The 27373-nt window shown below is 34.4% G+C and overlaps 1 protein-coding gene across 7 annotated transcripts in view; it reads left to right on the top strand.

Annotated features, from left to right (window-relative positions):
* The window catches only part of SOX6 (SRY-box transcription factor 6), a 624715-nt gene that overhangs the window by 343285 nt on the left and 254057 nt on the right, over window positions 1–27373 (top strand). For all 7 annotated transcript variants that reach the window (XM_032641113.1, XM_032641114.1, XM_032641112.1 and 4 more), the window contains one exon: window positions 9625–9714. In XM_032641113.1, the coding sequence (XP_032497004.1) occupies window positions 9625–9714 (90 nt within the window). The remainder of the gene's footprint in view (window positions 1–9624; window positions 9715–27373) is intronic.

The following is a 27373-nucleotide window of genomic DNA, read 5'->3' as shown; positions in this document are numbered from 1 at the left end:
GATCCTCAAAAGATACACTGTGAAAATAAAGAGGCATACTGCAGACTAGGTAAAAATATTCACAATGCATATAAATATATAAAAGATATGTATCTGTTTATATTCATAAATAACTTATGTAATAAATTATATATATTATATATATATATAATTGTGTAAATATGTAATTTATAAAGCATATATAAATATAAATAACTTAAAACTCGCTAAAAAGAAGACAAATGATTAAATATAAAAATGGGTAAAATATTTGAACAACACTTCACAAAAGTAGATATACACACAGTCAATAAGCACATGAAAGTATATTTTATTCTTTAGTCATTGTGGAAATGTAAATGTAAGTTAAAACCACACTGAGATACCACTATACACTCACTAGAATGACTAAAATTAAAGTAGCAACGCTAAGAAGTGTTAATGAGGGTATAAAGCAACTAGACCCTCTTATGCATTGTTGGTGGAAGTGTAAAATGATGCAGCCCCTTCGGAAAACTTTTTGGCAGTTTCTTATAAAGTCAGGCCTATAACGACCCCACGTTTAGAAGAAATTCCATTTTTAGAGGGAAAAAAGAGATGTATATTTATAAAAAGACTTATGAATGGATTTTCATAATAGCCCCAAAGTGGGAGAAACCCACATGTCCAAAAACAGATGAATGGATAAACAATTTGTGGTGTATTTATACAATGGAAGTCTACCCATTAACACAAAGGACCAAAGTACTAATACATGCTGCAACATGATTGAATCTCAAAAATTTTATGCTATTTGGAAGGATTCATATCCAAAAAGTACATACTGTATACTTTCATTTTTATAAAATTCAAGAGTAGGCAAAATTATTCTATAGCAATAGAAGTCAGATCGGTGGTTGCCTGGGTTAGGATTATGGATAAATGACTGAAAGGGAGCATACAGTAACTTTTTGGAAATGTTCTATATTTTCTTTGTGGTGGCAGCTACATGAATGTGTAATTTGACAAAATTGATCAAATACACATTTAAGATGGGTGCATTTATTATATGATGTATATTAAATTATTTATCAATATAGTTAATAAAAAAGTAGTTCTGTCACTCCTTAACACACACAAAGTGATCTTCTTTAGTATATTAAAGAATTTGTTTTAGTACTTACTATGTGCAGAGCTTAAGTAATATGGAAGAACACAAAGTGGTATTGGAAACATTCCCTGACCATCAAGGAACTTAATATTTAGTTAGGTAATATAGTATGAACTTGACCATATATCTAATCATATGGTGGTAAAATTGGTAAGTAATAGCAGTGGTAGATGTAGAAGAGTTATGAAATTGAGTTAATGAGTTGATACATGAAAAAAATGTAAAAAATACAGTGCCTGAGAGATAATATGTGCTCAGCAAGTGCTACTTTGCTTTTCAGAGGATGAGAATTTACGCTTCAAGTGGTAAATCAAGGCATAATTGAGGAGGTGGTATTTAATGTAGGTAGCACAGAATAGGAAGGTTTTTCATAAGTATTAAGAAGTGGGGAGACATTAATATCAGGAGGATGTTATGATCAAAGGTGTGGAAGTGAAAAAACACAAGACATGTACAGAAGAGGGAGGTATGTTTGGTGAATTCATTTGAACAGAATGAAGAGTTTCAGGTAGCAAAAATAATAGGAAATGAATCACTAGGGCCAGATTATGGAGGACCCTTAAAACCAACTTGAGTATAACCTTATCTTAAATTGATCTCTTATGGATTGCCAATACATAAATAAAACATATAGGAAGGGATATTTTATCAGTAAAAACTTTTTTTTTTTTTTTTTTTTTTTGCGGTACGCGGGCCTCTCTCTGTTGTGGCCTCTCCCGCTGCGGAGCACAGGCTCCAGACGCGCAGGCTCAGCGGCCATGGCTTACGGGCCCAGCCGCTCCGCAGCATGTGGGACCTTCCCGGACCGGGGCACGAACCCGTGTCCCCTGCATCGGCAGGCGGACTCTCAACCACTGCGCCACCAGGGAAGCCCAAATCTTATTTTTTAATTTTTTTTTATAATTTTAAACATGAAGTCAACTGACCAGAACAATGAAGCTGTTTTGATGAACATGAAACTGAAATCGGGGCTTGTTGATCTTAGATGGGAGTTGTTGTTATTGTTTTTAATGACCTTAAGCTTCTACCTTATTTCTGCTGTATTTTCTTTTGGTTGCCTCATGTTCAGAAAATCCTAATTCAGATAGCTAAATAATTGTAAATATCAGTCTTATAGTATTTTACCTTAACATTGTTGCATATCTTTCAATATAGCAAGAGGCTTATTTCAAGGTTTGCATAATAAATGTTTTACTCTGGTAGTACAAGTTAATGCATTGGTGATTTTCAGTGTGTTAAACTTTGGAACATAACACGTTTGAATGTGTATGACAGTTTTTGTTACAGTTTTCTTGTTGTTTAGGTTTTTTGCTAAGTTACAACTGGCAGAAACCCAACTCAAATAGTGTAAGCAAAAACAGGAATATATTGGCTTACATTATGAACAATCCCAGGAGCAGAATTTGGCTTTAGCTCTTTGGGGATGTAAGTATGCTAACATGATGTAAAGGTTGTTTTTTCCCTCTATCTTTTCCTATCTGCTCCTCTCTACTTTGCTTAGCATTTTTGGTTTCATTCATTCTTATTGCATACAGACTCTCTCCATGTGCCAGGGAGAATGTCCATGACGATTGATCCTTGGCCCACATACTTATAGCTTTCAACTTGAGCATAAGAGAGCCTTTCCAGATAGTTCCAGGAGAGAATTCTGACTGGGTCAAATTTCTCTGTGTGGCTGAGAGGAGCAGTAGGAAGCAGACAGCAAAGCCCTGTGATTGACAACTCCATCAGGACAATAGTGGCATTCAGCAGTATTTCCCCAAAGAAATCAAAAGAAGGACTATAGGACACAGTGGGCACACAAAAATCATTGTTTCCACGGTTCTATAAAGTTTTTAAAAAGCAGTTAAATATGTATTTGAAAGAGTAAAAATGAAGTCAACCATTTGTAGAACCCAAAGAGCAGTGTCCCACGTCATATGGTTTGAATACCTTAGCCTTTGGCAATGGAGCAGCAGAAAATAGTGTCAGGCTACACACTTACTTCTTGTACATGAAATAAAATATAATTTGGAAGGAATTACTTTTCGAGTTCAAGAGTATTTTTAAGCAGCATCTTAGCTCTTCCTCAGTGGATGACTTCAGGAAAAGAAAGCTCTTAGTTCAAAACAGATAAGGCGTTATAGAAAATGAAATATGGAGGAACAGGAAGACTAGCGTAATGGAGTATGTATGGGAGAATTGGCTGTTGAACGCTATTTACTTTCACTGCAATACCTCGAATTTTTAGCACCCTTCTCTAAAGAACTAGAGTGCTTCACTTCATATCTGAAGCAATTAATAATAGATGTAATTATTCATTTTCTATTGTTGAATGCTGCATCGTAGAGACTAAAACTGATGTTCAAATAATGCTTTAAATAGTCATTTCAGTAAAACCAGCACTGAACTCGAGTCAGGGCTCTGTCGCCAACTGTTTGGCCTCGGGCAAGGCAAGTGACTTCCTTATCTTGACTCTGTTTCCTCATTTCTGAAATGGGGTTTTGGTCTTAGTGATCACTGAAGTCTCAGCTACAGCAGGAGGCTGTGAGCCTCTGATTTACCTGCTGGATATTTCCCTCTTTTTCTATATTGGCATTGGTAGGTAGCAGTTGTACTTTGATAGATATGGGAGAGGAATTTGGTTTTGAATGATCCTTCTGATATTGTTTTAGGTGTTAAGCAGCTTTGGAAAGCAGATGAAAGAGATACCTCTTACCTGCACATATAGACCAATGTGACTTCCATGAATGTATGTTAAGTGCCAATTTTAAGGGGTCCCTATAAAAAATTATCAGACTTTGGTAGATCAAAACAGTGCAAAGAGAGAATATTGCACCCAGTGTGATGATGTCTATATGTGTATTTCCTGCAGCTTTCAAATGTGGGGTTTTCTCTCCCTCATGAACATGTCAAAATCTTGCATCTAACAGTTCTAATGACATTTTCAATAGCTCCCATTGACACACACACACACACACACAGACACTCACAGTATATTATCTAGTAAAGTGGTTGTGGAATTAACATTTTTCCTGGAAGGAATATATCTGATTTAATGACCAAATCGTTTTAAAGCAGCACAACAGAATTTCACAGGAACTAAATCTATTTCTTCACACCGATCATGCGTGTTTTACTGAAGCATTGAGTCATTAGCATGTTTATAATGGTTCTAATTTAACACAACATTTTCTGAATTTTATCCTTGAGTCATTTACAAATTGTTCATATTGAATAAACAAAGGAAACAGATTGCATTTTATACTTAGTAATTTATCTGAAAGAAGAGGGGAGGGTTAATTGTTTAAAAGTTTTGGTCTGTTTGGGGAAGTGAGCCTGCTTTTTCATTGCTAGGCATAAATGCCATTTCTCATCTTTTTGGGGATGGGGGGAGGCTATGGAGGAGTAAAATGAAAAATTAAGATCAGGACAAGTTTGGCCACTCCCAGAGGGGAGTGTGGAGCAAAAGGGGAGCTGGCACGAGATTATCCAAAACAGTTGGTGCATTCCTTAATGATCAAGTGCTTGAGAAGTCTAGCTCTTCCTGGCAGAGCATCTGTGTTGATGTTTATATCATTGCCCTGCTGTATGGGAAAGGCATGCTTTCTCTTGCTGCTTAGCTAAAAATAGGATGGAATATAGCATTGTATGAGATATTTTAAGAAAGCAAAAACATTTAAGAGGTTAAAGGTTTGGCTTTTGGATCAAAAAAGATCAGTGATATAACCCGTGGTGTTCCTTGAAGACTGAATTTTATCTAGAGTTTGTCAGTGATTCGAACTCTTGGTTAGGCAAGTTATTCTAGGTTCATTTGGTGCGGTCTGAAAAACCCACTTTACTGTCTTTTCTGTCAGCTTCCCAGCATGAAGAGCAGGATTGAAAACAGCCTCTATTTATACCGCCTTGTTCGTATTTGGAAAATCAGTTGTTTCATTGGAGAGAGGGAGAGAGAGAGAGAATGAGAGCATGAGCAGTCGTCAGGGAGTGTGCTTTGTACGTTATAGTGACTTCAAAATAAAACTGGCACATTTTTGTGTCTAATTATTTTTAGTGAGCTTGGAGGGTTTTAATTAAAATTTAAGAGTGCTCTTCAAGCTCTCCAAGCTCCAATTTTATCCCACTGTATTGTGGAGCACTCGTCACTGTGGAAAAATGTACAGTAACTGGCATCTGCATCTCTGTTTCCTAATGAAAAATGTGAGATTGATGATCAGCAGGGATATAAATATATATTGTCAGAATTCGTTGTAAACCAAGGTCAAGGATACTTTTAATAAGTTATCATTGTTTGGATACATAAAAAATTTATTGCTTCTGAAATTTATGATTCCTGTGGTAAAAATAAAAGGGGTTGCTTTAATATTTTCTTTAAAAAGTTAATAAAGCAGTAGGATCTGTATACAGGGGGAGCAGTCATTGTTGCTTCTCACTAAGGTATTTTAAAGTTATTTTCTATGTCATGTTTGTAATGTTTCAGCATTTCTAGCTTTATCACTTTGAGGTAAAGGGAATAATGATAAGTGTTTACTCACAGGTAAATTGTTTTAAAGTACGATAAAAAATTTTTCCCATTATCCTTTCCCATTCCCCCATGATTTAATTTTAATGATGATTTCTTTATTTACTCTCTTTGACCCTTTATTTTGCTCAGAATAGTAGTTAACACTGCTGCAGCTTTGTTTAACTAGGAATAATTTTCAATTGTTCCTAAAATATCATCATATAGATTAGGAAATAAATATCTCACGTACTCTCACTTCAAATTTCCCTTGTACTGTAAAATTAATTATTAGCACGATAAAGCATTCCTGACTTACCTGGCCTGAAACCTAGGTATTTAGGAAACCTAGGTATTTAGGAAGCAGAAACATTGCTTTGCAATCCATTATGATATCTTTCCTTTTTTCCTTAGAAAAAGGTTATTGAAATAGAAAAACTTAAATTTGCAAAGGAAAAGGAAAAACAAAAGCTATGCAACTGAGAATTAATTTATAACATATCAGAACCCTTTACATCCTTGATTAAAAATAAGCAAGAATTGAAGTGCAACTCAATTTTTCAGTCCTGTTTTTATCATAGTATTTACAAAAATTAGACAAGATAAATATAATAAACTCTCATATTTCATGGAATATGTATTGGTTTATGGACACTAATTCTTTCAAAGTAAGAGGAATTAATTTTGGCATTTTCCACTTTATACTGAAGTGTTATGGCTTACATTCATTTTTAATATGTACATATTACCGTGACACATACTATAATATCGTGATACTATAATTTCCAAAAGGTATGTAGTTTCTTCCTGTTTAGCTGAAAACAACTCAGTCAACATACTAAAATTTGAGTAGTCAAACTCAGATAATAAAATATACTGTATATCTTTTCATTGTTTTGAGGACTGTGGCATATTTATCTGTGTAGAGTTATCCAAGAATATTCGGGTGATGTTTAGTTCTTTTTTTTTCCATTTGGAATCCTGCATAAGTACTGAATTGAGACATGGGCTTACTCTTTGCGTGGACATAAGACAAACTGGACTTCTTTACTTATCTTGACCTCTTTGATTTTTGCATTTGTGCATGATCAGAAAGGGGCAAAGTCTGATATGATGAATCGCCTCTGTAAAGCTAGTGTCCTGTTAATGTAGTTGACGTATGTGGCACAGGAGGATGAATACCGTTCATTTTTACCCTTACCTGGATATTGTTTTGAGTGGGAAATTTGAAAATATAAAATTTCACTTTTAACTTTAGCATATATTTCCTCATTTCAAGTCAGAAACGTCTTGGCAGAGGCAGTAGTATCCTCTGCATATGTAGCATTTTAGTACATCTTGTGGTACTGCATCTTCTGGTCTTTTTCCCTCACCTTACTTGTTTCACATTACAGTGTGGGTTGTGTTTAGTACTAATTGTGGTATGTATGCCCTTAGAGGTCTGGCAGACAGATAATTAGGTGAAAAAGCTCAGTTTTTCAAGAGACCTTCTCACAGTTTTGAATATTCCTGGAATCTCCCAGAATTGAGATTAAATGCTGATAAAGTTGTATGTAGTGACCTTTATTGTCCTGTAGATAAAGGCAATCAGTGATTGTTACTAAATATTTTCATGGGCTATAAATATAGACTTGCAAAGCCTGCTTTATGTTTTTCCCCTCAGTGTCTTCTACTGAAATGGGAACTCATAGAGCTAGATTAACTCAGCATTATGGTGAGAATTAATTTTCTAATAGGAATGTGAAATGTTTTGAATTTATTAACCATTTTATTAATGATTAGCTTTTATGTAAAGCTGTGTCTTCAAACTTATTTGATAAATGTTTGAAGTGTATATTCTTGTTGTCCATATAGTTCTGTTTTTCTCCCATGAAGTTTCAGCATTCTTTTTCTGGAGCTCTGAAAGATTTCAGGTCTATTAATAGAAATGAGAGACATATTTTAGCCTGTTTTACATTTAGTGTGTATCTAATCCTAGTTTATGAACTTGCTGTGAATTTTGGATCATTACTAGTCAATTGGGATTTTTGTCTTGACCATTATAATATGTGCACTCAACTCAAATTTTAACCAAACAAGTTATGCTTTAGCGTTCATATCAGTGATTATCAGTTTAGTACAATGTTATAACATGTATGAAAAGGTTAAAAAGAAGTAACAAAACTGAGTAAGGTAGGAAGTTGAAGACATTTTGTTGATTATTCTTATACATGGTCTAATGTTACATCCAGAAATTTAGACCTGATTTGAGAAAAAGTAATCTCTGATAGGCATGGCTTTGAAGATTTTGCTCCTTAACTCTCAAATTAGTATTATCTTTTCTATGACTTTAGCATAAAAACAAAATATGTGTGGAACAAAGTATACACCTTGTTTCTGAATTTAAAATAAAAGTAACAAGAGAACATTTTGAAAATTAAATACAAACTGAACATACGCATATGCATATAGGCCCTATTAGCAGGTCACTCAGAATCCAGTTTTTAATCGCAGTGGTAGGTCACTTGTTGAAGCCTACGAAAATAATTAATAGGAAAGACTGGAAGGAAAGAAGGAGGAAAGGAAAGAAGGGAAGAAGTAAGGGAAGGAGCAGGGAGCTTTCACTTAATAGAATCAAGCTGACTTCTATTTAGAAAGAACTTTAGCTTCTGTGATAGAGAGCTAATATGATTGTTCTTCATCAGCGATTTCCCAACATACTGACCTGGATTCTATCCATTCCTTGATTGATTGATCATGTCACGAACAAACGTTAATTGTTTTCACCAATACTTTCTAACCATGCAGTGGTCCTCTCATCTCTTACCCGGGGCTCACTGTCTTCTTTTTAAAGCTTATCTAGTTTCTAAAACCCTTCAGATCCATCTTGACCTTATTGTCATTCTGAAAAATTCAAGGAGGATTTAGAAGTTGGAGAAAAAATGAAAGGGAAAATGCTAAAGAGATAGGTACTGATATGGGAGAGAAAAGGCATTTGGAATTGAAGTAATTATTTTAAATATAATTTTAAAAAGGAGTTATCAGAATTTTGACACTTGGAATGTTAAAGTTTAATGGGAGTATTCTTTGCACTGAGGATTGAGTGTTTAAATCTGCTTTCCCTTTTGGAAACATGGCCTGTTTGTTAAGATTTGAGGCTTAAAAGATACACGTAAATAGTTGTAAGCAGTAGCTCCAGTTGCAAATCCATCTGAACAGAGAGAAAAACATAACTCATTGATAAAAATTTGCTAATTATTAGAACATTCTAAAATTTAAACTTCTGTAAACTTTATGAATCTTAATAGAAACAAGTGTAATCTAGTATGCTATTTAGAAATGCTATTTAGAAATGCAATAGGTCAAGCAGCGTTTAAATAAGGATTTTCTTGAAAAGATCATGCGTCTCTTTTTATATAAGAGAAAAGTTTTAACTGTTTTCGTTACTGGGGGACAGAGGACATCATGACTTTATTTTCTTTGCATTTTACTCTAAATGGGTATTTTACAAAAGTTGCCGTATATTTATTTCTTTTTTAAGGACTAAGTAGTTACAGGTCGATTGGTCTCTTCTCCTTTGAAGATTTATCATTCTTCCTTGAATAGCACATGAATTTTGCTTGGACTTAAAAAACATCACCTGGCTTGAAAGGAATAATATCTAAACTTAAGCTTGTATGAAAAAGCCCCTTGTTCTGTCCATTTGGTCTAAGAGGTGATAAATGCTGGCTGAATATTAATTAACTATAGTTATAATACCAAGATAAGATTATTGAGCATTATCTTTTTTTTTCGTGGGAATAGTTTAAATAATCTTCCAGCCAAAAAAATTTAGTTATGGTATTTTGTAGTAGATAACGGAATATAATTGTTTGTATCCTAGGGTTAAAACAGCAACAACAAAAATAGCTTTAATCATTTATTTTTGAATAACAGAATTTCTCCATAAACTCCACAGCCTTCTGTATTTGTAATATTTTAATACTAATCAAATACATGTATAATAGTTTTAATACTTACTTTTTTATTTTAATAGATTCCTCCTGCATGGAAAAACTACTTTCAAAAGATTGGAAGGAAAAAATGGAAAGATTAAATACCAGTGAACTTCTCGGAGAAATTAAAGGTACAATATACAGAATATCAAACATATCAATGTAGAAATATTATTTTGTTCCACAACACATTTGCTTATCTTCTGTGCCCTAACATTAAATTCTTACCTCTAATATTTGTTTATATCTGAGAGGGTAAATGTATAGTGTGTTCCTGAACTTTATTCTTTTGTGATGTTTATAGAACGAAAGTTTTGCCCTTTCTTTTTTAGTCTATAAACATATAACTTATAGGGTAAACTACTTCATTAGTTTACTGAACAAAAAGTATGAAAAAGAAAAAAGGTTATGTCAAAGATGAACAAATTAAGTTAGAGATAATTTTAATCCTTCCTTTTGAAATCATAATAATAGCTTAATTGATGAATCCAAATCACTGATTTGAATTTCTTCTGATCAAAAAGGGTCAGCTGTAGTAACTGTCAAAAAGGATTTTATAGAATGTGCTGTTTATGGTTTATGGCTGGATTCTGAGGCCTGTTTACCTGTTCAAATCCTGGCTCTGTCACTTACTAGATGAGTGATTTTGGGCAAGTCACTGAAGCTTTCTATGTTTTGAATTCCTTGTATCTAAACTGAGGATAATAAAAATACCTACTCCATAGGCTCATTAAGAAAATTAGTATATGTAAAGCTTTTAAAACTGCCTGGCACTTAAGAAAGTCCTCATGAGGGAAAGCTGTGGTTGTTATTAACTGCCCATAGGATTGTAGGTTGATTAATCTCAATCAGATTTCACCGGACTTAACATTTCATGATCTCCAACCCGGATGAGAATGAGCATCCTTATTTTTAAAGATAAGTGATTGACGTTATTATTTTGAAACATGTTAAGAAGTCGGCAGTCCCAATCCATTACAGAATTAAGCTGCCCTATCAGTTAAGAAGCTATACTTTTTGCCCAATTCTCTCTTGTTGATTCCTTTGTGGAGATGAAGTGCTGTATCACTAGCTTTTGGTATCATGAATAGAATCCATTGTCATTAATTAATTTTTTCAGTTGTCCCTTACAGACAGTCATCACTCTGACTTGACCTGACAACTTGGGAACTTAATTACATTAGTTTTCTGAATTTATCAAATGATTTCAGGTGAATATTCCCATGGATAATTCCTCATTTAAGATGAACATTTCACGATAACTATCTGATGAAAATATTATTTTGAATTTATTACAGAAAACTGCTTAGTGTTCAGGCATGTTATGTTCAACTCAAATGAAGAGGAAAGGGAGTCATATCTTTTCCAAGAAATAATTAATAACTCATTCTATTAACTAATGCAGTATCAAAATCAAGTGGAAATTGGATATTATTTTGAATTTCACTGCTTCTGTTTTGTACTCATAAAGGCCATTTGCTATTTTGGAAAAAAAAAAGAAACTCAACTTAAAACTGACGGGTAGAAAGAAAGTCATTAGTGACATATTCTTTATCCAGCTGCAATAACATGGTATGTGCTACTTTGCACGTCATTCTGTGTTTTCTTCCCTTTCCAAAGTCATTGGTTTTATGACAGTGAGAACAGAAATGGTTTATGCAAAGGCAAGCTTTTGCCAGCGTGAATGATGGGGGTCTTGCTTTCTCTCAGTAATGTGGAAGCTAACATTTTATTATGTTATGATTCAGCATCGAGTTTTTATGCTTTGGGTTATCTTTCCCCCTCCCACTTTCTATCTTTATTTTTGATTCTAAAAATGCAAAAACTGTACTAGTTTTATATAATCAAAATATATAAATCTCAAAAGTGAAACATGCAAAATTAGGCTTTTCAAATTCTTTAACTTTTTCTTTTCTGGATTCTGTATGTGAAATGTAAACTTTCATTTGTGTACTACCCTCAGTTTTATGGGTATAGAAGATAAGATTCTTACTAAATTTTTCATTTTGATTTACTCTATGTAAGTGTCTCTTTTTACATCTTAATATCTTGTCACCATAAACATTATACACAAAGTATACCAATAATATAAAAAATTGAAAAAAAATTAGTTAAAGTAGTGTTCAAATAGTTTGATTCAGCCACTGCTGAAACTCAACATACATTTTTGCTGTAGGCGAGATCAGATCAGTTATTAGCCACCAAAATTAGTTATAATTATCCTGAAATTTTAGGGTGATCTAAATACTATCTCCAAGAAAAACATACTAGGGGAATTCCCTGGCGGTCCAGTGGTTAGGGCTCCACATTTCCACTGCAGGGGGCACCGGTGCAATCCCCGGTCGGGGAACTAAGATGCTGCATGCCGTGCAGTGCGGCCAAAAAATAAATTAAAAGAAAAGAAAAGAAAAACATACTACAGTGGGTTATCAGGGTTCAGTATATCTCAAGCGTGTGTATTTATATATCTCATTATTTTTCCCTCATTACAAAATTCATATACATTTATTGTAAAAAGTATATAAACACACCCAAAGGAAAATATAATTGCCTTTTCATTCTACCTGTATTATAGTATATATCCTTTCCATTTTAATTTATGCATAAAAAATTTTTCCCTTAAAATTGGAATCATCCGTTTACTATTCATTTGTAATCTATTTTTCCCACTTAATGATATATTGTGAATTTCCCTGATTAGGTCCTCTTCTAAACTATTATTCTTATTTGCAGAAAATATTGCATAAAGTGAGGTTCTTATAATTTAACTGAGTCTTTTATTCAATATTTAAGTTGTTTTTATTGTTTGTCATTATAAAGAAAACCTTGAACATGGGTAACTTTTTAATACTTTTCCGTGTCAATTAGTGGTTATTTTCTTACGATATATTTCTAAAAAGTGAAATTACTGGGTCAAAGAAGGTGTTCTTTTTAAAAAAGGCTTTTGATTCACATTGCCCTTCAGGTATAGTGTTCTGTGCTCTCACCAGCAGTATCTGCGAGTATTCCCTTGCCCTCAGTAGCAAGTATTATTATTTTAAACATTTCTTGCCAGTTTGATAAGGGAATATAACATATTATTGCTGACTTAATTTGAATTCTTTGGATTCTTATTGAGAATGAAGAGTTTTACATGAATTTATTTGTATTAAATGTCTCTTCCTTTGTGAATTGTCTGTTTATGTTGTTTGCCCATTTTTCCTTTAAAGGATTTGTCTAGTTTTTAAGGCTCTTAATGTATATTTTAATGGTATTAGCCTTTATTTGTCATATATGTATATTTTGTCATTTTCTTTACTTTATGGTTTTGTTGTTAAATCTTTGCCTCCCTTTTGTAATGCTCTTTTTTTTTTTTTTCTGTTTGGGGTTTGTTTAGAAAGGCTTCTCCCAGTCTAAAATTATATAATATTCTACTATATTTTCTTCCAGTTCTTTGACTATATTTTTATACACTTAAGTCTTTGATTCATCTTGAATATATTTTGAGTATAATTTCAACCAGAGATATAACTTAATTTTTTTCTCAAGTTAACCAAATATCTCTGTATCATTTATTAAGTAACCCATCGTATCCCATCTGACTTGAAATAACATCTTTTATTACATACTGATTACATATTTGGAGCCAGTTCTCAGTTTTTGGCTCTATTCCATTTATCTTTCTACTTAGACTTTTACAGTGCTAGGTTATATTAATCACTGTAGCTTTATAGTATCTTTGAAAAGTATTGCAAGACCTCATTCATAATTATTCTTTAAGGTGTTTGTATACTTCTCTAAAGTTTATCTTAGATTTATATGTTGTTAATTAAAATTGCAAAGTGATTTTTTAAAAGAGATTATAAAACTATGGGATAACAAATCTTTTTAGCATTGAATCTTTCCATCCCAAATAACTTACTCAATTCTTTTCTGTCCCTCAACAATGTTTTGTTTTTTATATACAGATTCTGCACCTTTCCTTTGATGTTTCCTTTATAATATTTAATATTTTTACTTGGTCTTATGAATGAGATATTTTTCATAATACTATGTTTTTGTTACTATATTTGGGGGTGTTAGTAAATTTTGCTGATTCATTTTATAACTTCCCTTTTTGTCAGACTTATTAGCTCTAGTCATATTTCAGCTGATATGTTTTCTCCTCTTTTTTAGCAGTTATTTGTTCCTTTTTTTCACCCCTTCTTTTAATACACTACCTAGAATATCAAGAATAATATTAAATAATACAGGTGATAGCAGGTATTTTTATTTAGTTTTTAACTTATGGAATTGTCTTTAATATTTTACTGTAAGTATTATACTGACTGTTGATTTAATGATTTTTATCATTAAAAATCATGCTAGTCCACTTTATTAGGAGTTTCTATGAGAAATTGCATTTTAGTTTATGGCATGTCTTATTGGTTTTTGTTTTTCAAATTTACTGATGAAATAAACCCTAATTAGTCATGGTGTAGTCTTGTTTTAATGTACTGCATAATTTTATTTGCTTACCTTACAGTTATTTTTGCACCTGTATTTGTAAATGAGATTAGTTTGTGTTTTTCTTTATTTGTACTCTCTTTGTTAAATTTTAGTGCCAGAGTTCATGGAATTGGAAAGCTTTTCCTCCTTTTTTGTGGAGGAAGGCTATGTAAAACTATTGAATAGACGACATCTTATTAATAAGTGGGAATCTTTTTTTATATTCTTTTTGTGTCCTTTGCCTGAAGTGGGTCTCTTGAAGGCAACATATTGTAGGCTCTTGGTTGTTTTTTTTTAATCCGATCTGCCACTCTGTCTTTTGATTGGAGCATTTGGTCCATTGACATTTAAGGTAATTATTGACAGATATGTATTTGTTGCCAGATAACTGAATCACTTTGCTGTATATCAGAAATTAATCAAACAATGTAAATCAACTATACTTAAATAAAAAAAGAGGACAATGATTTCATCTTAGTATAATCAATAAAAATAAACATTTGAGTTCATCAGGTGAAAAAAATAAGTGGAATCACTTATTTCTTAAAATTCTGAAAGAATATATTCATAAAACATCTAGGCTTAGAGTTTTCTATGGAGATAATTTTTTTTTAAAGTTTCTTTTTCTCTTTAAGTCAGTTTTGCCAGGAAAAAAATTTCCTAGAAAATTGTATATTTCACTGAGATTTTCAAAAACATTAGTATTGTTTTAAAATACAATATCGCTTATTTTAAGTTTTCCATTTATTTGCTGTTATATATTCTATTTAAATTTTGCATATTTGTGTTCTCTCCCTTTTGTTCCTCAATTTTTACTTGCTAGTGGTTTTTCTATTTATCATTCCCCCCTTACTCCCCAGTAAGGATCCAGCTTTTAGGTTTACTTGTCAGTTCTGCTGTTTTTCAGCTTGCCAACTACTTAATCTTGCTTTTACCTTTATTATCTCTCTTTTCTTTGTTTTTCTTATACTTTTTCTTTTGTCTGTTTTCTGATACCTCCTAATTTTCTAAGTTGACTACTTTATTTTCAACATTTTTTTATTAATTAATAAAAGCACTTTTAGCCATGAATGTGTTTGTAGAACTAGCTTTATGCATCCCATAAATTTAAACTTTTAGAATTCTCATAGTCATTATTTTCTAAATAGTCAATATTTATATTATTATCTAACTTATGTTTCTATGTCATTCTTAACTTTATGTCTTCTTTTGGATTCAAGAATGTGATGAAGCTGAGAAAAGGTGGAAACAACCTCTGTCATTGGAAAATTCTTTGTGGTGGGTTAGGTGCTAGAAGGAGAATTAAAGTGTGGGCAATAGAATGGATGAGCTATACTGAAAAATGAATCTTCAACCCGGTGACTTTAATATTACTACATATTAAGAAATAATACATTAATAACCTACTTTTTAGATTTTACTTTAAAAAATACTAGTGCTTTCAAATAAAAGTCCTATTATCTAAGTGAAATAAAGCAGTATTTCCAAAACTCTTGGTAGGAGTTAGAATATTGCTAAAGGTGGACAAACAATGAATCACAGATTTTCAGTGGGCCTGTATCTGAGTCTTGTCTAATATTCTTTAAGAGAAAATCCCATGCCTAACCCCCATCATATTTCCATAGGTAACTTCTTTTTTACAGCAGCATTAATTGAGGATAGAGTGCTGTAAGTGGCATAAATTTAATAGCAGTAATCTCAAAGCAATGTTCAAAAGAGGTTAATATTATTATGAGTATTGTTAAATAAATTTATTATTAAGACTTAAATGAAAGATAGCATAAAATGATTAGACCTTTGCCTTGGTCTGGTTACATCTTAAAGTATTGTGTTCTAATTGGGTTACCATATTTTAAGGGGTCTGTTGTGAAATTAGTATTTATCAAAAGTGGCTAGACTAGTAAAGAGACTTGGACATTTAATGTGAATAGTGATTCAAGACCTAGGGAAGTTTGACCTCATACACGTTAGATGTTTGGAGTTTTGTTCAATAGAAGTGGATAAGATTTTTGTGTTGTTTTAGGGGGTTAAGGTAATAGGGAAATTGTTCTCAATATACAAAAGAACTTAGGAACAATTAATGGCTACCCAACATTGATGCAGTTGGATCAAATATAGTGGTTGATCAATAAATATTTATTAAATGAATAAATGAGTGGATAAATTAATAAAATAAAATCAATGGAAAATTTAAACAGATGTAGAGGGGTATTCCTGCTTTGGTGGAATGTTCATGACCTCCTAAAATTCCTTCAAAATTATACTAGTGTTTATTAAATTTTCTTAATTTTAAGACTGTTCTTCAAAATACTATCTATTTCCTGTCAGTAAGTAATATAATACTTTTGTGAGATACTTTATAAAAGAAACCATGTACTAAAACTACCTACATTATTTTATCTGATCCTTTGGACAACCCAGTGAGGAAAATATTTTTATATTGATTTTACATGTGAGTAAAATTAGACTGAGAGAAATTAAGTGGCTTGTTTGGGTCACTCAGAAAGTTATGGATGTCGGGTTTGAATCCTGGTCTCTAAAGCCTCTGTTTAGTATAATACAGATTACTTCTCAGATTCTCCAGTCTTGGAATTCTGCACTGGGGACAAGGGGAAGATAGACTCTGGACTGTTTCGTCCTCCTGCAACACACGAACAACCAAAATACTTCCAATTTTGCTCTTTTCTATGTAAGTGAGGCAGTATAGCAAAGCAGGCATGGGTATAGGTAATACAGTTTTTCCCTATAGTAGTGTTTATCATTTAAAGAAATTGAGACATACTTCATTTACAATATTATATTAGTTTCAGGTATACAATATAGCGATTCAAATATTTTATAGTTTATACTCCATTTATAGTTATTATAAAATATTGGCTATATTCCCTGTGCTGTATAATATATCATTGCAGTTTATTTATTTTATATCTAATAGTTTGTACCTTTGAATCCCCTACCCCTATCTTGCCACTCCCCCCCTCTCTCCCCACTGATAACCACTGATTTATTCTCTGTATTTGTGAGTCTGTCTCTTTTTTGTTATATTCACTAATTTGTTTTATTTTTTAGATTCTGCATATAAGTGATATCATACAGTATTTGTCTTTCTCTGTCTGCTTTATTTCACTAAGCATAACACCCTCCAGGTCCATCCATGTTATTGCAAAATTTCATTCTTTTTATGGCTGAGTAGTATTCCTATATATATATATATATGTATATATATATATATACATATATATATATATATATATATATATATATTTATACTGCATCTTCTTTACCCATTTATTTGTTAAAGGACACTTAGGTTGTGTCCATATCTTGGCTATTGTAAATAATGCTGCTCTGAACACTGGGGTACATGTATCTTTTTGAATTAGTGTTTTCATTTTCTTAGGATATATACCCAGGAGTGTAGTTCTATTTTTTAGTTTTTTGAGGAACCTCCATAATGTTTTCCATAGTGACGGCACCAATTTACATTCCTACCAATGGTGCACAAGGGTTCCTTTTTCTCCACATCCTTGCCATCGTTTGTTATTTGTGTTCTTTTTGATGATAGGCATTCTGACAGGTGTGAGGTGATATCTCATTGTGATTTTGATTTGCATTTCTCTGATGATTAGCAATGGTGAGCATCTTTTCATATGCCTGTTGGCCATTGGTATGTCCTCTTTGGAAAAATGTCTGTTGAGGCCTTCTGCCCATTTTTTAATTGGGCAGTTTGTTTTTGATATTGAATTGTATCACATATATATATTTTAGATATTTACTCCTATCAGTGATATCATTTACAAATATTTGCTCCCATTCAGTAGGTTGTCGTTTAATTTTGTTGATGGTTTTCTTTGCTGTGCAAAAACATTTAAGTTAAATTAGGTCTCATTTGTTTATTTTTGCTTTTATTTCCTTTGCCAGGAGACAGATCCAAAAAATATTGCTACAGTTAATGTCAAAGAGTGTTTCACCTATATTTTCCTCGAGGGGTTTTATGGTTTCTGGTCTTACATTTAAGTCTTTAATCCATTTTGAGTTTATTTTTGTATATGAGAAAATGTTCTAATTTCACTCTTTGACATGTAGCTTTCCAGTTTTCCTAGCACTACATATTGAAGAGACTGTCTTTTCTCCATTGTATAGTCTTTCATCTTTGTCATAGATTAATTGACCATAAATGTGTAGGTTTACTTCTGGGCTGTCTACTCTGTTCCACTGATCTATGTGTCTGTTATTTTGCCTGTACCATACTGTTTTGATTACTGTAGCTTTGTGTTGTACTTTGAAATTAGGGAGAGTAATATGTCCAGCTGTGTTCTTCTTTTGTAAGACTATTTTGTCTCTTCAGGGTCTTTTGTATTTCCACACACATTTCAGAATTATTTGTTTTAGTACTGTGAAAAATGCCATTGGTAACTTGATAGGGATTGCATTAAATCTGTAGATTGCCTTGCCTTGAGTAGTATGATCAGTTTAACAATATTAATTTTCCAATCTATGAACACGATATATCTATTTGATTGTGTTATCTTTAATTTCTTTTAACAGTGTCTTATAATTTTCCAAGTACACATCTTTTACCTCCTTAGGTAGGTTTCTTCCTAGGTAATTTATTCTTTTTGATGCAATTGTAAATGGAATTGTTTCCTTAATTTCTCTTTCTGATAGTTGTTGTTAGTGTATAGAAATACAACAGTATTAATTTTATATCCAGCAAGTTTATCAAATTCATTGATGAGCTCTAGTAGTTTTCTGGTGACATCTCTAGGATTTTCTATGTATAGTATCATGTCATCTGTAAACAGTGACAATTTTACTTCTTCCTTTCCAGTTTGGATTCCTTTTATTTCTTTTTCTTTTCTGATTGCTGTAGCTAAGACTTCCAATACTATGTTGAATAAAAGTGGCGAGAGTGGCCATCTGTCTCTTGTTCCTGATCTTAGAGGAAATGCTTTCAGCTTTTTACTGTTGAGCATGATATTATCTGTGGGCTGACCATATATGGCCCTTATTATGTTGAGGTATGTTCCCTTTAGGTCTAAGGTTAGGTTGTTTATTTGAGATTTTTCTTGTTTCCTGAGGAAAGCTTGTATTGCTACAAACTTACCTCTTACAGCTGTTTTGCTGCACCCCATAGCGTTTGGATTCTTGCCTTTTTGTTTTCATTTGTCTCCAGGTATATTTTGATTTCCTCCTTGAATTCTTTAGTGATCCATTGGTTGTTTAGTAACATACTGTTTAGTCTCCACATGTTTTTGTTTTTTGCAGTTTTTTTCCATGTAGTTGATTTCTAGTCTTATTGTATTGTGGTTAGAAAAGATGCTTGATATGTTTTCAATTTTCTTAAATTGAAATTTAGAAAGACTTATTTTGTGGCCTAGCATGTGATCTATCCTGAAGAATGTTCCATTTGCACTTGAAATGAATGTGTACTCTGCTGCTTTTGGATGCAGTATTCTATATATATTAAGTCTATCTCATCTAATGTGTCATTTAAGGCCAGTGTTTCCTTATTGATTTTCTGCCTGGAAGATCTGTCCATTGATGTAAATGGGGTGTTAAAATTCCCTACTATTACTGGGTTAATGTCAATTTCTCCCTTTATTTCTATTAATATTTGCTTTATGTGTTTAAGTGATTTATGTTGGATGCATATATATTTACAATTGTTATATCTTCTTGGATTGATCCCTTGATCATTATGTAATGTCCTTATTTGTCTCTTGTAACAGTCTTTGTTTTAAAGTCTATTTTGTCTAATGTAAGTATTGCTACCCTGGCTTTCTTTTGATTTCCGTTTGCATGGAACACCCTTTTTCATCCTCTCACTTTCAATCTGTGTGTGTCTTTAGATCTGAAGTGAATATCTTGTAGACAGTGTATATACAGGTCTTTTTTTTTTTTTTTTTTTTTGTATCCCTTCAGCCACTCTGTGTCTTTTGATTGGAGCATTTAGTCAATTAACACTTAAAGTAATTATTGATATGTATCTACTTTTTGCCATTTTCTTAATTGTTTTAGGGTTGTTTTGTAGTTCTTTTCTGTTCCTTTCTTCTTTGGTTCTCTTCTCTTGTGATTTGATTCCTATCTTTAGTGTTGCTTGGATTCCTTTCTCTTTTTTGTGTGTGCTATTACAGATTTTTGGTTTGGGGTTACCATGACGTTTGTATATAACAAAATTAATATATGAATAATTATTTTAAGTTGCTGATCTCTTAATTCTAATTGCATTCTAACAATGCTGTATTTTTTACTCTCCTCCCCTCATGATTGCTGTTTTTGACATCAGATTTTACATCTATTTGTTTTGTGTATCCCTTAACTGCTTATTGTGAATATAGATGATTTTACTACTTTTGTCTTTTAACCTTCCTACTAACTTTGTGCATGGTTGATAAACTACCTTTACTGTGTATTTGCCTTTACCAGTGAGCTTCTTTCTTTTGTAATTTTCATGTTTCTAGTAGCAGCCTTTTCTTTTTTGCTTAGAGAAGTCCCTTGAACATTTCTTGTGAAGCTAGTTTGGTGGTGCTGAACACTTTTAGCTTTTGCTTGTCTGTAAAACTTTTGATCTCTCCATCAAGTCTGAGTGAGAGCCTTGCCGAGTAGACAGTATTCTTGGTTGTAGGGTTTTTTCCTTTCCTCACTTTATATAAATATATAGTGCCTTCTGGCCTGCAGTTTCTGCTGAAATGTCAGCTGATAGCCTTATTTAAGTTTCCTTGTATGTAACTTGTTGCTTTTCTCTTGCTGCTTTTTTATTGTCTCTACATCTTTAATATTTGCCATTTTAATTACATTGTATCTTGGTCTGGTCCTCTTTGTGTTGATCTTGTTTGGAACTCTTTTTTTTTTTTTTTTTTAAATATCTTTATTGGGGTATAATTGCTTTACAATGGTATGTTAGTTTCTGCTTTACAACAAAGTGAATCAGCTATACATATACATATGTTCCCATATGTCTTCCCTCTTGCGTCTCCCTCCCTCCCACTCTCCCCATCCCACCCTTCCAGGCTGTCACAAAGCACCGAGCTAATATCCCTGTGCCTTGCGGCTGCTTCCCCCCAGCTATCTACCTTACTACGTTTGTTAGTGTGTATATGTCCATGACTCTCTCTCGCCCTGTCAAAACTCACCCTTCCCCCTCCCCATATCCTTAAGTCCGTTCTCCAGTAGGTCTGCGTCTTTATTCCTATCTTACCCCAAGGTTTTTCATGACATTTTTTTCCCTTAAATTCCATATATATGTGTTAGCATACGGTATTTGTCTTTTTCTTTCTGACTTACTTCACTCTGTATGACAGATTCTAGGTCTATCCATCTCATTACAAATAGCTCAATTTCATTTCTTTTTAAGGCTGAGTAATATTCCATTGTGTATATGTGCCACATCTTCTTTATCCATTCATCCGATGATGGGCGCTTAGGTTGTTTCCATGTCCTGGCTATTGTAAATAGAGCTGCAATGAACATTTTGGTACATGACTCTCTTTGAATTTTGGTTTTCTCAGGGTATATGCCAAGTAGTGGGATTGCTGGGTCATATGGTAATTCTATTTGTAGTTTTTTAAGGAACCTCCATACTGTTCTCCACAGTGGCTGAACCAATTCACATTCCCACCAGCAGTGCAAGAGTGTCCCCTTTTCTCCACACCCTCTCCAGCATTTATTGTTTCTTGATTTTTTGATGATGGCCATTCTGACTGGTGTGAGATGATATCTCATTGTAGTTTTGATTTGCATTTCTCTAATGATTAATGATGTTGAGCATTCTTTCATGTGTTTGTTGGCATTCTGTATATCTTCTTTGGAGAAATGTCTATTTAGGTCTTCTGCCCATTTTTGGATGGGGTTGTTTGTTTTTTTGTTATTGAGCTGCATGAGCTGCTTGTAAATTTTGGAGATTAATCCTTTGTCAGTTGCTTCATTTGCAAATGTTTTCTCCCATTCTGAGGGTTGTCTTTTGGTCTTGGTTATGGTTTCCTTTGCTGTGCAAAAGCTTTGAAGTTTCATTAGGTCCCATTTGTTTATTTTTGTTTTTATTTCCATTACTCTAGGAGGTGGGTCAGAAAGGATCTTGCTGTGATTTATGTCATAGAGTGTTCTTCCTATGTTTTCTTCTAAGAGTTTGATAGTTTCTGGCCTTACATTTAGGTCTTTAATCCATTTTGAGCTTATTTTTGTGTATGGTGTTAGGGAGTGATCTAATCTCATACTTTTACATGTACCTGTCCAGTTTTCCCAGCACCATTTATTGAAGAGGGTGTCCTTTCTCCACTGTACATTCCTGCCTCCTTTATCAAAGATAAGGTGTCCATATGTGCGTGGGTTTATCTCTGGGCTTTCTATCCTGTTCCACTGATCTATCTTTCTGTTTTTGTGCCAGTACCATACTGTCTTGATTACTGTTGCTTTGTAATATAGTCTGAAGTCAGGGAGCCTTATTCCTCCAGCTCCTTTTTTCGTTCTAAAGATTGCTTTGGCTATTCGGGGTCTTTTGTGTTTCCATACAAATTGCGAAATTTTTTGTTCTAGTTCTGTGAAAAATGCCAGTGGTAGTTTGATAGGGATTGCATTGAATCTGTAGATTGCTTTGGGTAGTAGAGTCATTTTCACAATGTTGATTCTTCCCATCCAAGAACATGGTATATCTCTCCATCTATTTGTATCATCTTTAATTTCTTTCATCAGTGTCTTATAATTTTCTGCATACAGGTCTTTCGTATCCTTAGGTAGGTTTATTCCTAGATATTTTATTCTTTTTGTTGCAATGGTAAATGGGAGTGTTTTCTTGATTTCACTTTCAGATTTTTCATCATTAGTATATAGGAATGCCAGAGATTTCTGTGCATTAATTTTGTATCCTGCTACTTTACCAAATTCATTGATTAGCTCTAGTAGTTTTCTGGTAGCATCTTTAGGATTCTCTATGTATAGTATCATGTCATCTGCAAACAGTGACAGCTTTACTTCTTCTTTTTCGATTTGGATTCCTTTTATTTCCTTTTCTTCTCTGATTGCTGTGGCTAAAACTTCCAAAACTATGTTTATACTTCCTGGACTTGGATGTCTGTTTTCTTTTCCAGGTTAGGGAAGTTTTCAGCTCTTATGTCTTCATGTATGTTATCTGCCCCTTTCTCTCTCTTCTCCTTCTGTACCCCTATAATGTAATGTTAGTATTTTTGACGTTGTCCAGAGCTCTCTTAAATTGTCCTCATTTCTTTTCATTCTTTTTTCTGTTCAGTTTCAGTGATTTCCACTACTCTGTCTTCCAGCTTGCTGGTCCATTCCTCTGTATTATATAGTCTACTGTTGATTCCTTCTCGTGTATTTTTCATTTCAGTTATTGTATTCTTCACCTCTGTTTGGTTGATTTCTTTTTATTTTCTAACTCTTTGTTCAAAACTTCTAACTTCCTGCTCTGTTCATCCATTTTTCTCCTGAGTTCTTTGATCATCTTTACAATCATTACTTTGAGCTCTTTCTAGGGTAGACTGCCTATCTCCACTTCACTTAGTTCTTCCTCTGGGGTTTTGACATGTTCCTCCATTCTTCTGCCACTTCATTTTGCCTAACTTGCTGTTTTTATTTCTATATATCTGGTAGGTTGGTTATGCTTCCCGAACTTGGAGAAGTGGCCTTTTGTAGGAGACATTCAATGCTCCCAGCAGTACACTTCCCTCTGGTCACCAGAGGTCTATGCTCAACCTCTATGTGGGCTTCATGGGTCCTTATGTTGTGGTGGGCTGCTACTGTGGGTGGTCTGTAAGGCATGACTGGCTTCCAGTCCAGTTGGTTTCCGGGTCCTGCCTTTTTTGGAGGCTGTCCACCACTGGTTGGTGGGGCTGGGTCATGAGGTGGCTGGCTGCAGAACCCTGGGGTGAAGCTGGGGTCCAGGAGATCCTGTGGCTGGTGGCTACCCATTGTGTGTGAAGCTAGGGTTAGTGTTGACTCACTGGCAGGAAGAGCTGGGTCCTGGAGTCTGACTGCAGGGCCCAGGGGTCCCAGAGCTGGTGTAGGACCACTGCTGAGTGGGGCTGGTTCCTGACACAGCTGGCTGAGGGGTCCAAGGTGTCCTGAACCTTGTTGACCTGCTGGTGGGTATGCTGGGTCTTGCCAAGTCAGGCTAGTGGCTGCAGTTGTCCACTGCTGGTGGGTGAGGCTGGTCCTGAGGCTCGAGCAGGCTTGCTGATGGGTGGGGCCTAGGTCCAGGGAATTCTGGGGCTGGTGCCTGTCCACTGATGGCTGCAGCTGGGTCCTGGGGTCTCTGGCTGTGGGGCTATGGGGTTCCAGCTCTAGTACATGTGTGCAGGTGTGTGGGGGCAGGTCCTTGGCCCTCTGGTGGGCAGGGCTGTGGCCAAAGGCAGCTGTGGGCTCAAGGGGGTCTTAAAGCAGCCTTTCTGCTGGTGAGGTGAGGGGTCCCAGAGCGTGTTAGATTTTGTGTGTGCCCTTTAAGAGTGGAGTCTATCCCCTGCCACCTCCAAGCCTGGAATTGTGCATAACTGGGATCTTTTATCTTTGTATAATGGATGTTATTTGTGCGAAGGGCAGTTCGTAAACAGCACTTGTTCTTTTAATAAAAGAATGTTTTACAAAAAAAAAAAGAGTGGAGTCTATTTCCCACAACCCTCTGGGTCTTCTGGAAGTAAGACCTTCTGGCCTTCAAACCCAAATGATCTGAGGGCTTTTCTTCCCAGTGCAGGACTCTTGGGCCGCAGAGCCTGATGTAGGGCTCAGAACCCTCTTTCCTTGTGGAGAACCTCTGCAATTGTAATTATTTTCCTGTTTGGGGGTCACCCACCCAGGGATATGGGTCTTGATATACTATGACTCTGTCCCTCCTACCCATCTTGTTGTGGTTCCTTCTGTACATCTTTACTTGTAGAAGAACTTTTCTGGTAGGTTCCAGTCTTTTTAATCAATAGTAGTTCTGTAAGTAGTTGAAATTTTGGTGTGCCTGTGAGAGGAGGTGAGCTCAGGGTCTCTCTACTCTGCCATTTTGGCAAAAGAACACCTATGGAATTATTTATCTTGATCTAAATCCGAATGAGAGGGACTTCCATGGTGGTGCAGTGGTTAAGAATATGCCTACCAATGCAGGAGACACGGGTTCAAGCCCTGGTGCGGGAAGATCACACATGCTGCGGAGCAGCTAAGCCCATGCGCCACAACTACTGGGCCTACGTTCTAAAGCCCATGCACCACAACTACTGAAGGCCACGCACCACAACTACTGAAGCCCGCGCTCCTAGAGCCTGTGCTCTGCAACAAGAGAAGCCACCACAATGAGAAGCCCTCACACCGCAATGAAGAGTAGCCCCCGGTCGCTGCAACTAGAGACAGCCCATGCGCAGCAATGAAGACCCAACGCAGCCAAAAAAAAAAAAAAAAAAAAAAAAAATCCGAATGAGAAAGAGGGTGGAATAATATAGTATAAAGATACAAGGTGAAGCAGAAGTACTGGCAAAGCCCATAACCCATTTGTATGTATACTTGTTTGTTTGAGTGAGGATGCCAGGATACTTATGGTGACAAAACATTTCTAAATGCAATGGTGACATACTAAATGATGTCTAGAGCATTAGGATTCATCCTCTGTTTCTATGCATGGATATAGCCTTCTGTGGTTTATATAGCAGAATCTTAGCCAGCCTTCTGTTTTTGCATACATGCCCCTCTATGCTGTGGCTGGCATCTCCTCCTTGGTGTGAAGGCGCCTCCCTGGGCAGTGTGCCAGAGAAACAGTAATGCTGGTTGTTTGAGTTAGCACAAACTGTTTGTCAAACACACAGATGATAAGAGAGAAAAAATAATTATGTGATATGAGCCAAATAAGGAAAATATTGCTTTCCTTCCTTGGTCACTTATGACTAATCATCTCAATGTTTACATTTAGGGATTAAGGTAGATGAGCTTATAGGTATACTGTCCTGAAGCTTAGAAAAATGACAGTCTCTTTCTGTTAGGGAAAACAGTGATTAAACATATGCTTTTAAATGGAAAATTCTACAAATGATTCCCAATGTTTTTAAGGTTATTGTTGAAATACAATTACTTACTATAGTTATTCAACTAAAATGTCTGAGAGATTTGTTCTGGAGCCTAAATATTGTTGCTATACTTTAATATTAAAAACTTTAAGCATTACTCACTGTTACTTCATTAGGGTTTTTACTAAGAGAAGTAAAATTAGAAACTGTGTTGCATCAAATAGTGCAGGCATATTACAGTTGTGCTTGGTACATGTACTGAAGTAAAAATGTGAATGTATTATAATTTTGCTACTATGTGCCGCTGAGAGCCTGGTTTCATTTTCAGTTTTGATTGCAAACATAAATCTTTGATGGAGAGTGCAGGAACACAAAAGTCATGGTTTTTTTCAGTGCATGATAGACCTTTGAAGATCAAATAGTGTAGGTTATTCTTGAAGTAACTTAAGCAGTGCCGTTATCACCAAAGGGTCAGTATGAATGTAACAGCATTCCCAAAGAATTAGTGTTCAGTGTCACAGGTTACTATCTTAACTACCAATTCTCTCAACTAGTCTGTTCACTTTATAGTAAGGGCGTAAACTATATCTAAGTACTCTGATTGCTTATTCTATGCATTGCCCTTTCTACGGAATACTCTGTTTTTTTAGGAATAGTAATTCATAGTTACTGGTATTTTCTGTTGTAGGCAATCACAGAAGGACTAGAGTGGTCTTCCAAAAGCTGTGACTGTACACTTTACATATTCATTTATAAATGAGCTTTTCTTGAATTTCCATTTACAAATTTACAGCAATTTCTTCATCCAAGGGAACTTAAAAAAAATCTGGAGGTGTTTAGAGACAAAACATCTGTCACTTTTTAACTCCAATAAAATCAGCAAAGTTCACATACCTAGTGATTTTTGCTGTCTCATTAGGAAAAAGGATTGAAACAGTAATATATCAATGTTTAGATTTCATGTGTTTTGAAATTTTTAAATTGTTATTTCTAAGACAAATGCTGTATTGCTCTAGAGACCAGCTTGTGAAAGAGATTCAGAGTACATGTAATTTTCTCATTGATTTGTATGAAATAATGTAGTAGAGTGTCACTATCTATTTTCTGTATAAATCTGTGTAATTGTAGAACTTGAGAGTAATATCTAAAATCATGGAATCTCCAAAAATTAAATTTGAAGGAGCTTTGCATGTTACGCAATTCAACTTATTTTCCATATAGGGATCCCAATATCCACAAAAGAAGAGTCACTTCCCTAAAATAACACAGTAAATTACTAAGGTGGAATTTCCCTCAAATAGCACATTTAGCCCATTTCACATAGTTTTCTGGT

The sequence above is a fragment of the Phocoena sinus genome, chromosome 8, assembly GCF_008692025.1.
Source record: "Phocoena sinus isolate mPhoSin1 chromosome 8, mPhoSin1.pri, whole genome shotgun sequence".
In the NCBI taxonomy this organism is placed as follows: Eukaryota; Metazoa; Chordata; class Mammalia; order Artiodactyla; family Phocoenidae; genus Phocoena; species Phocoena sinus.
Note: the sequence above shows the minus strand (reverse complement) of the source record. Positions and strands in the feature narration are given on the sequence as shown.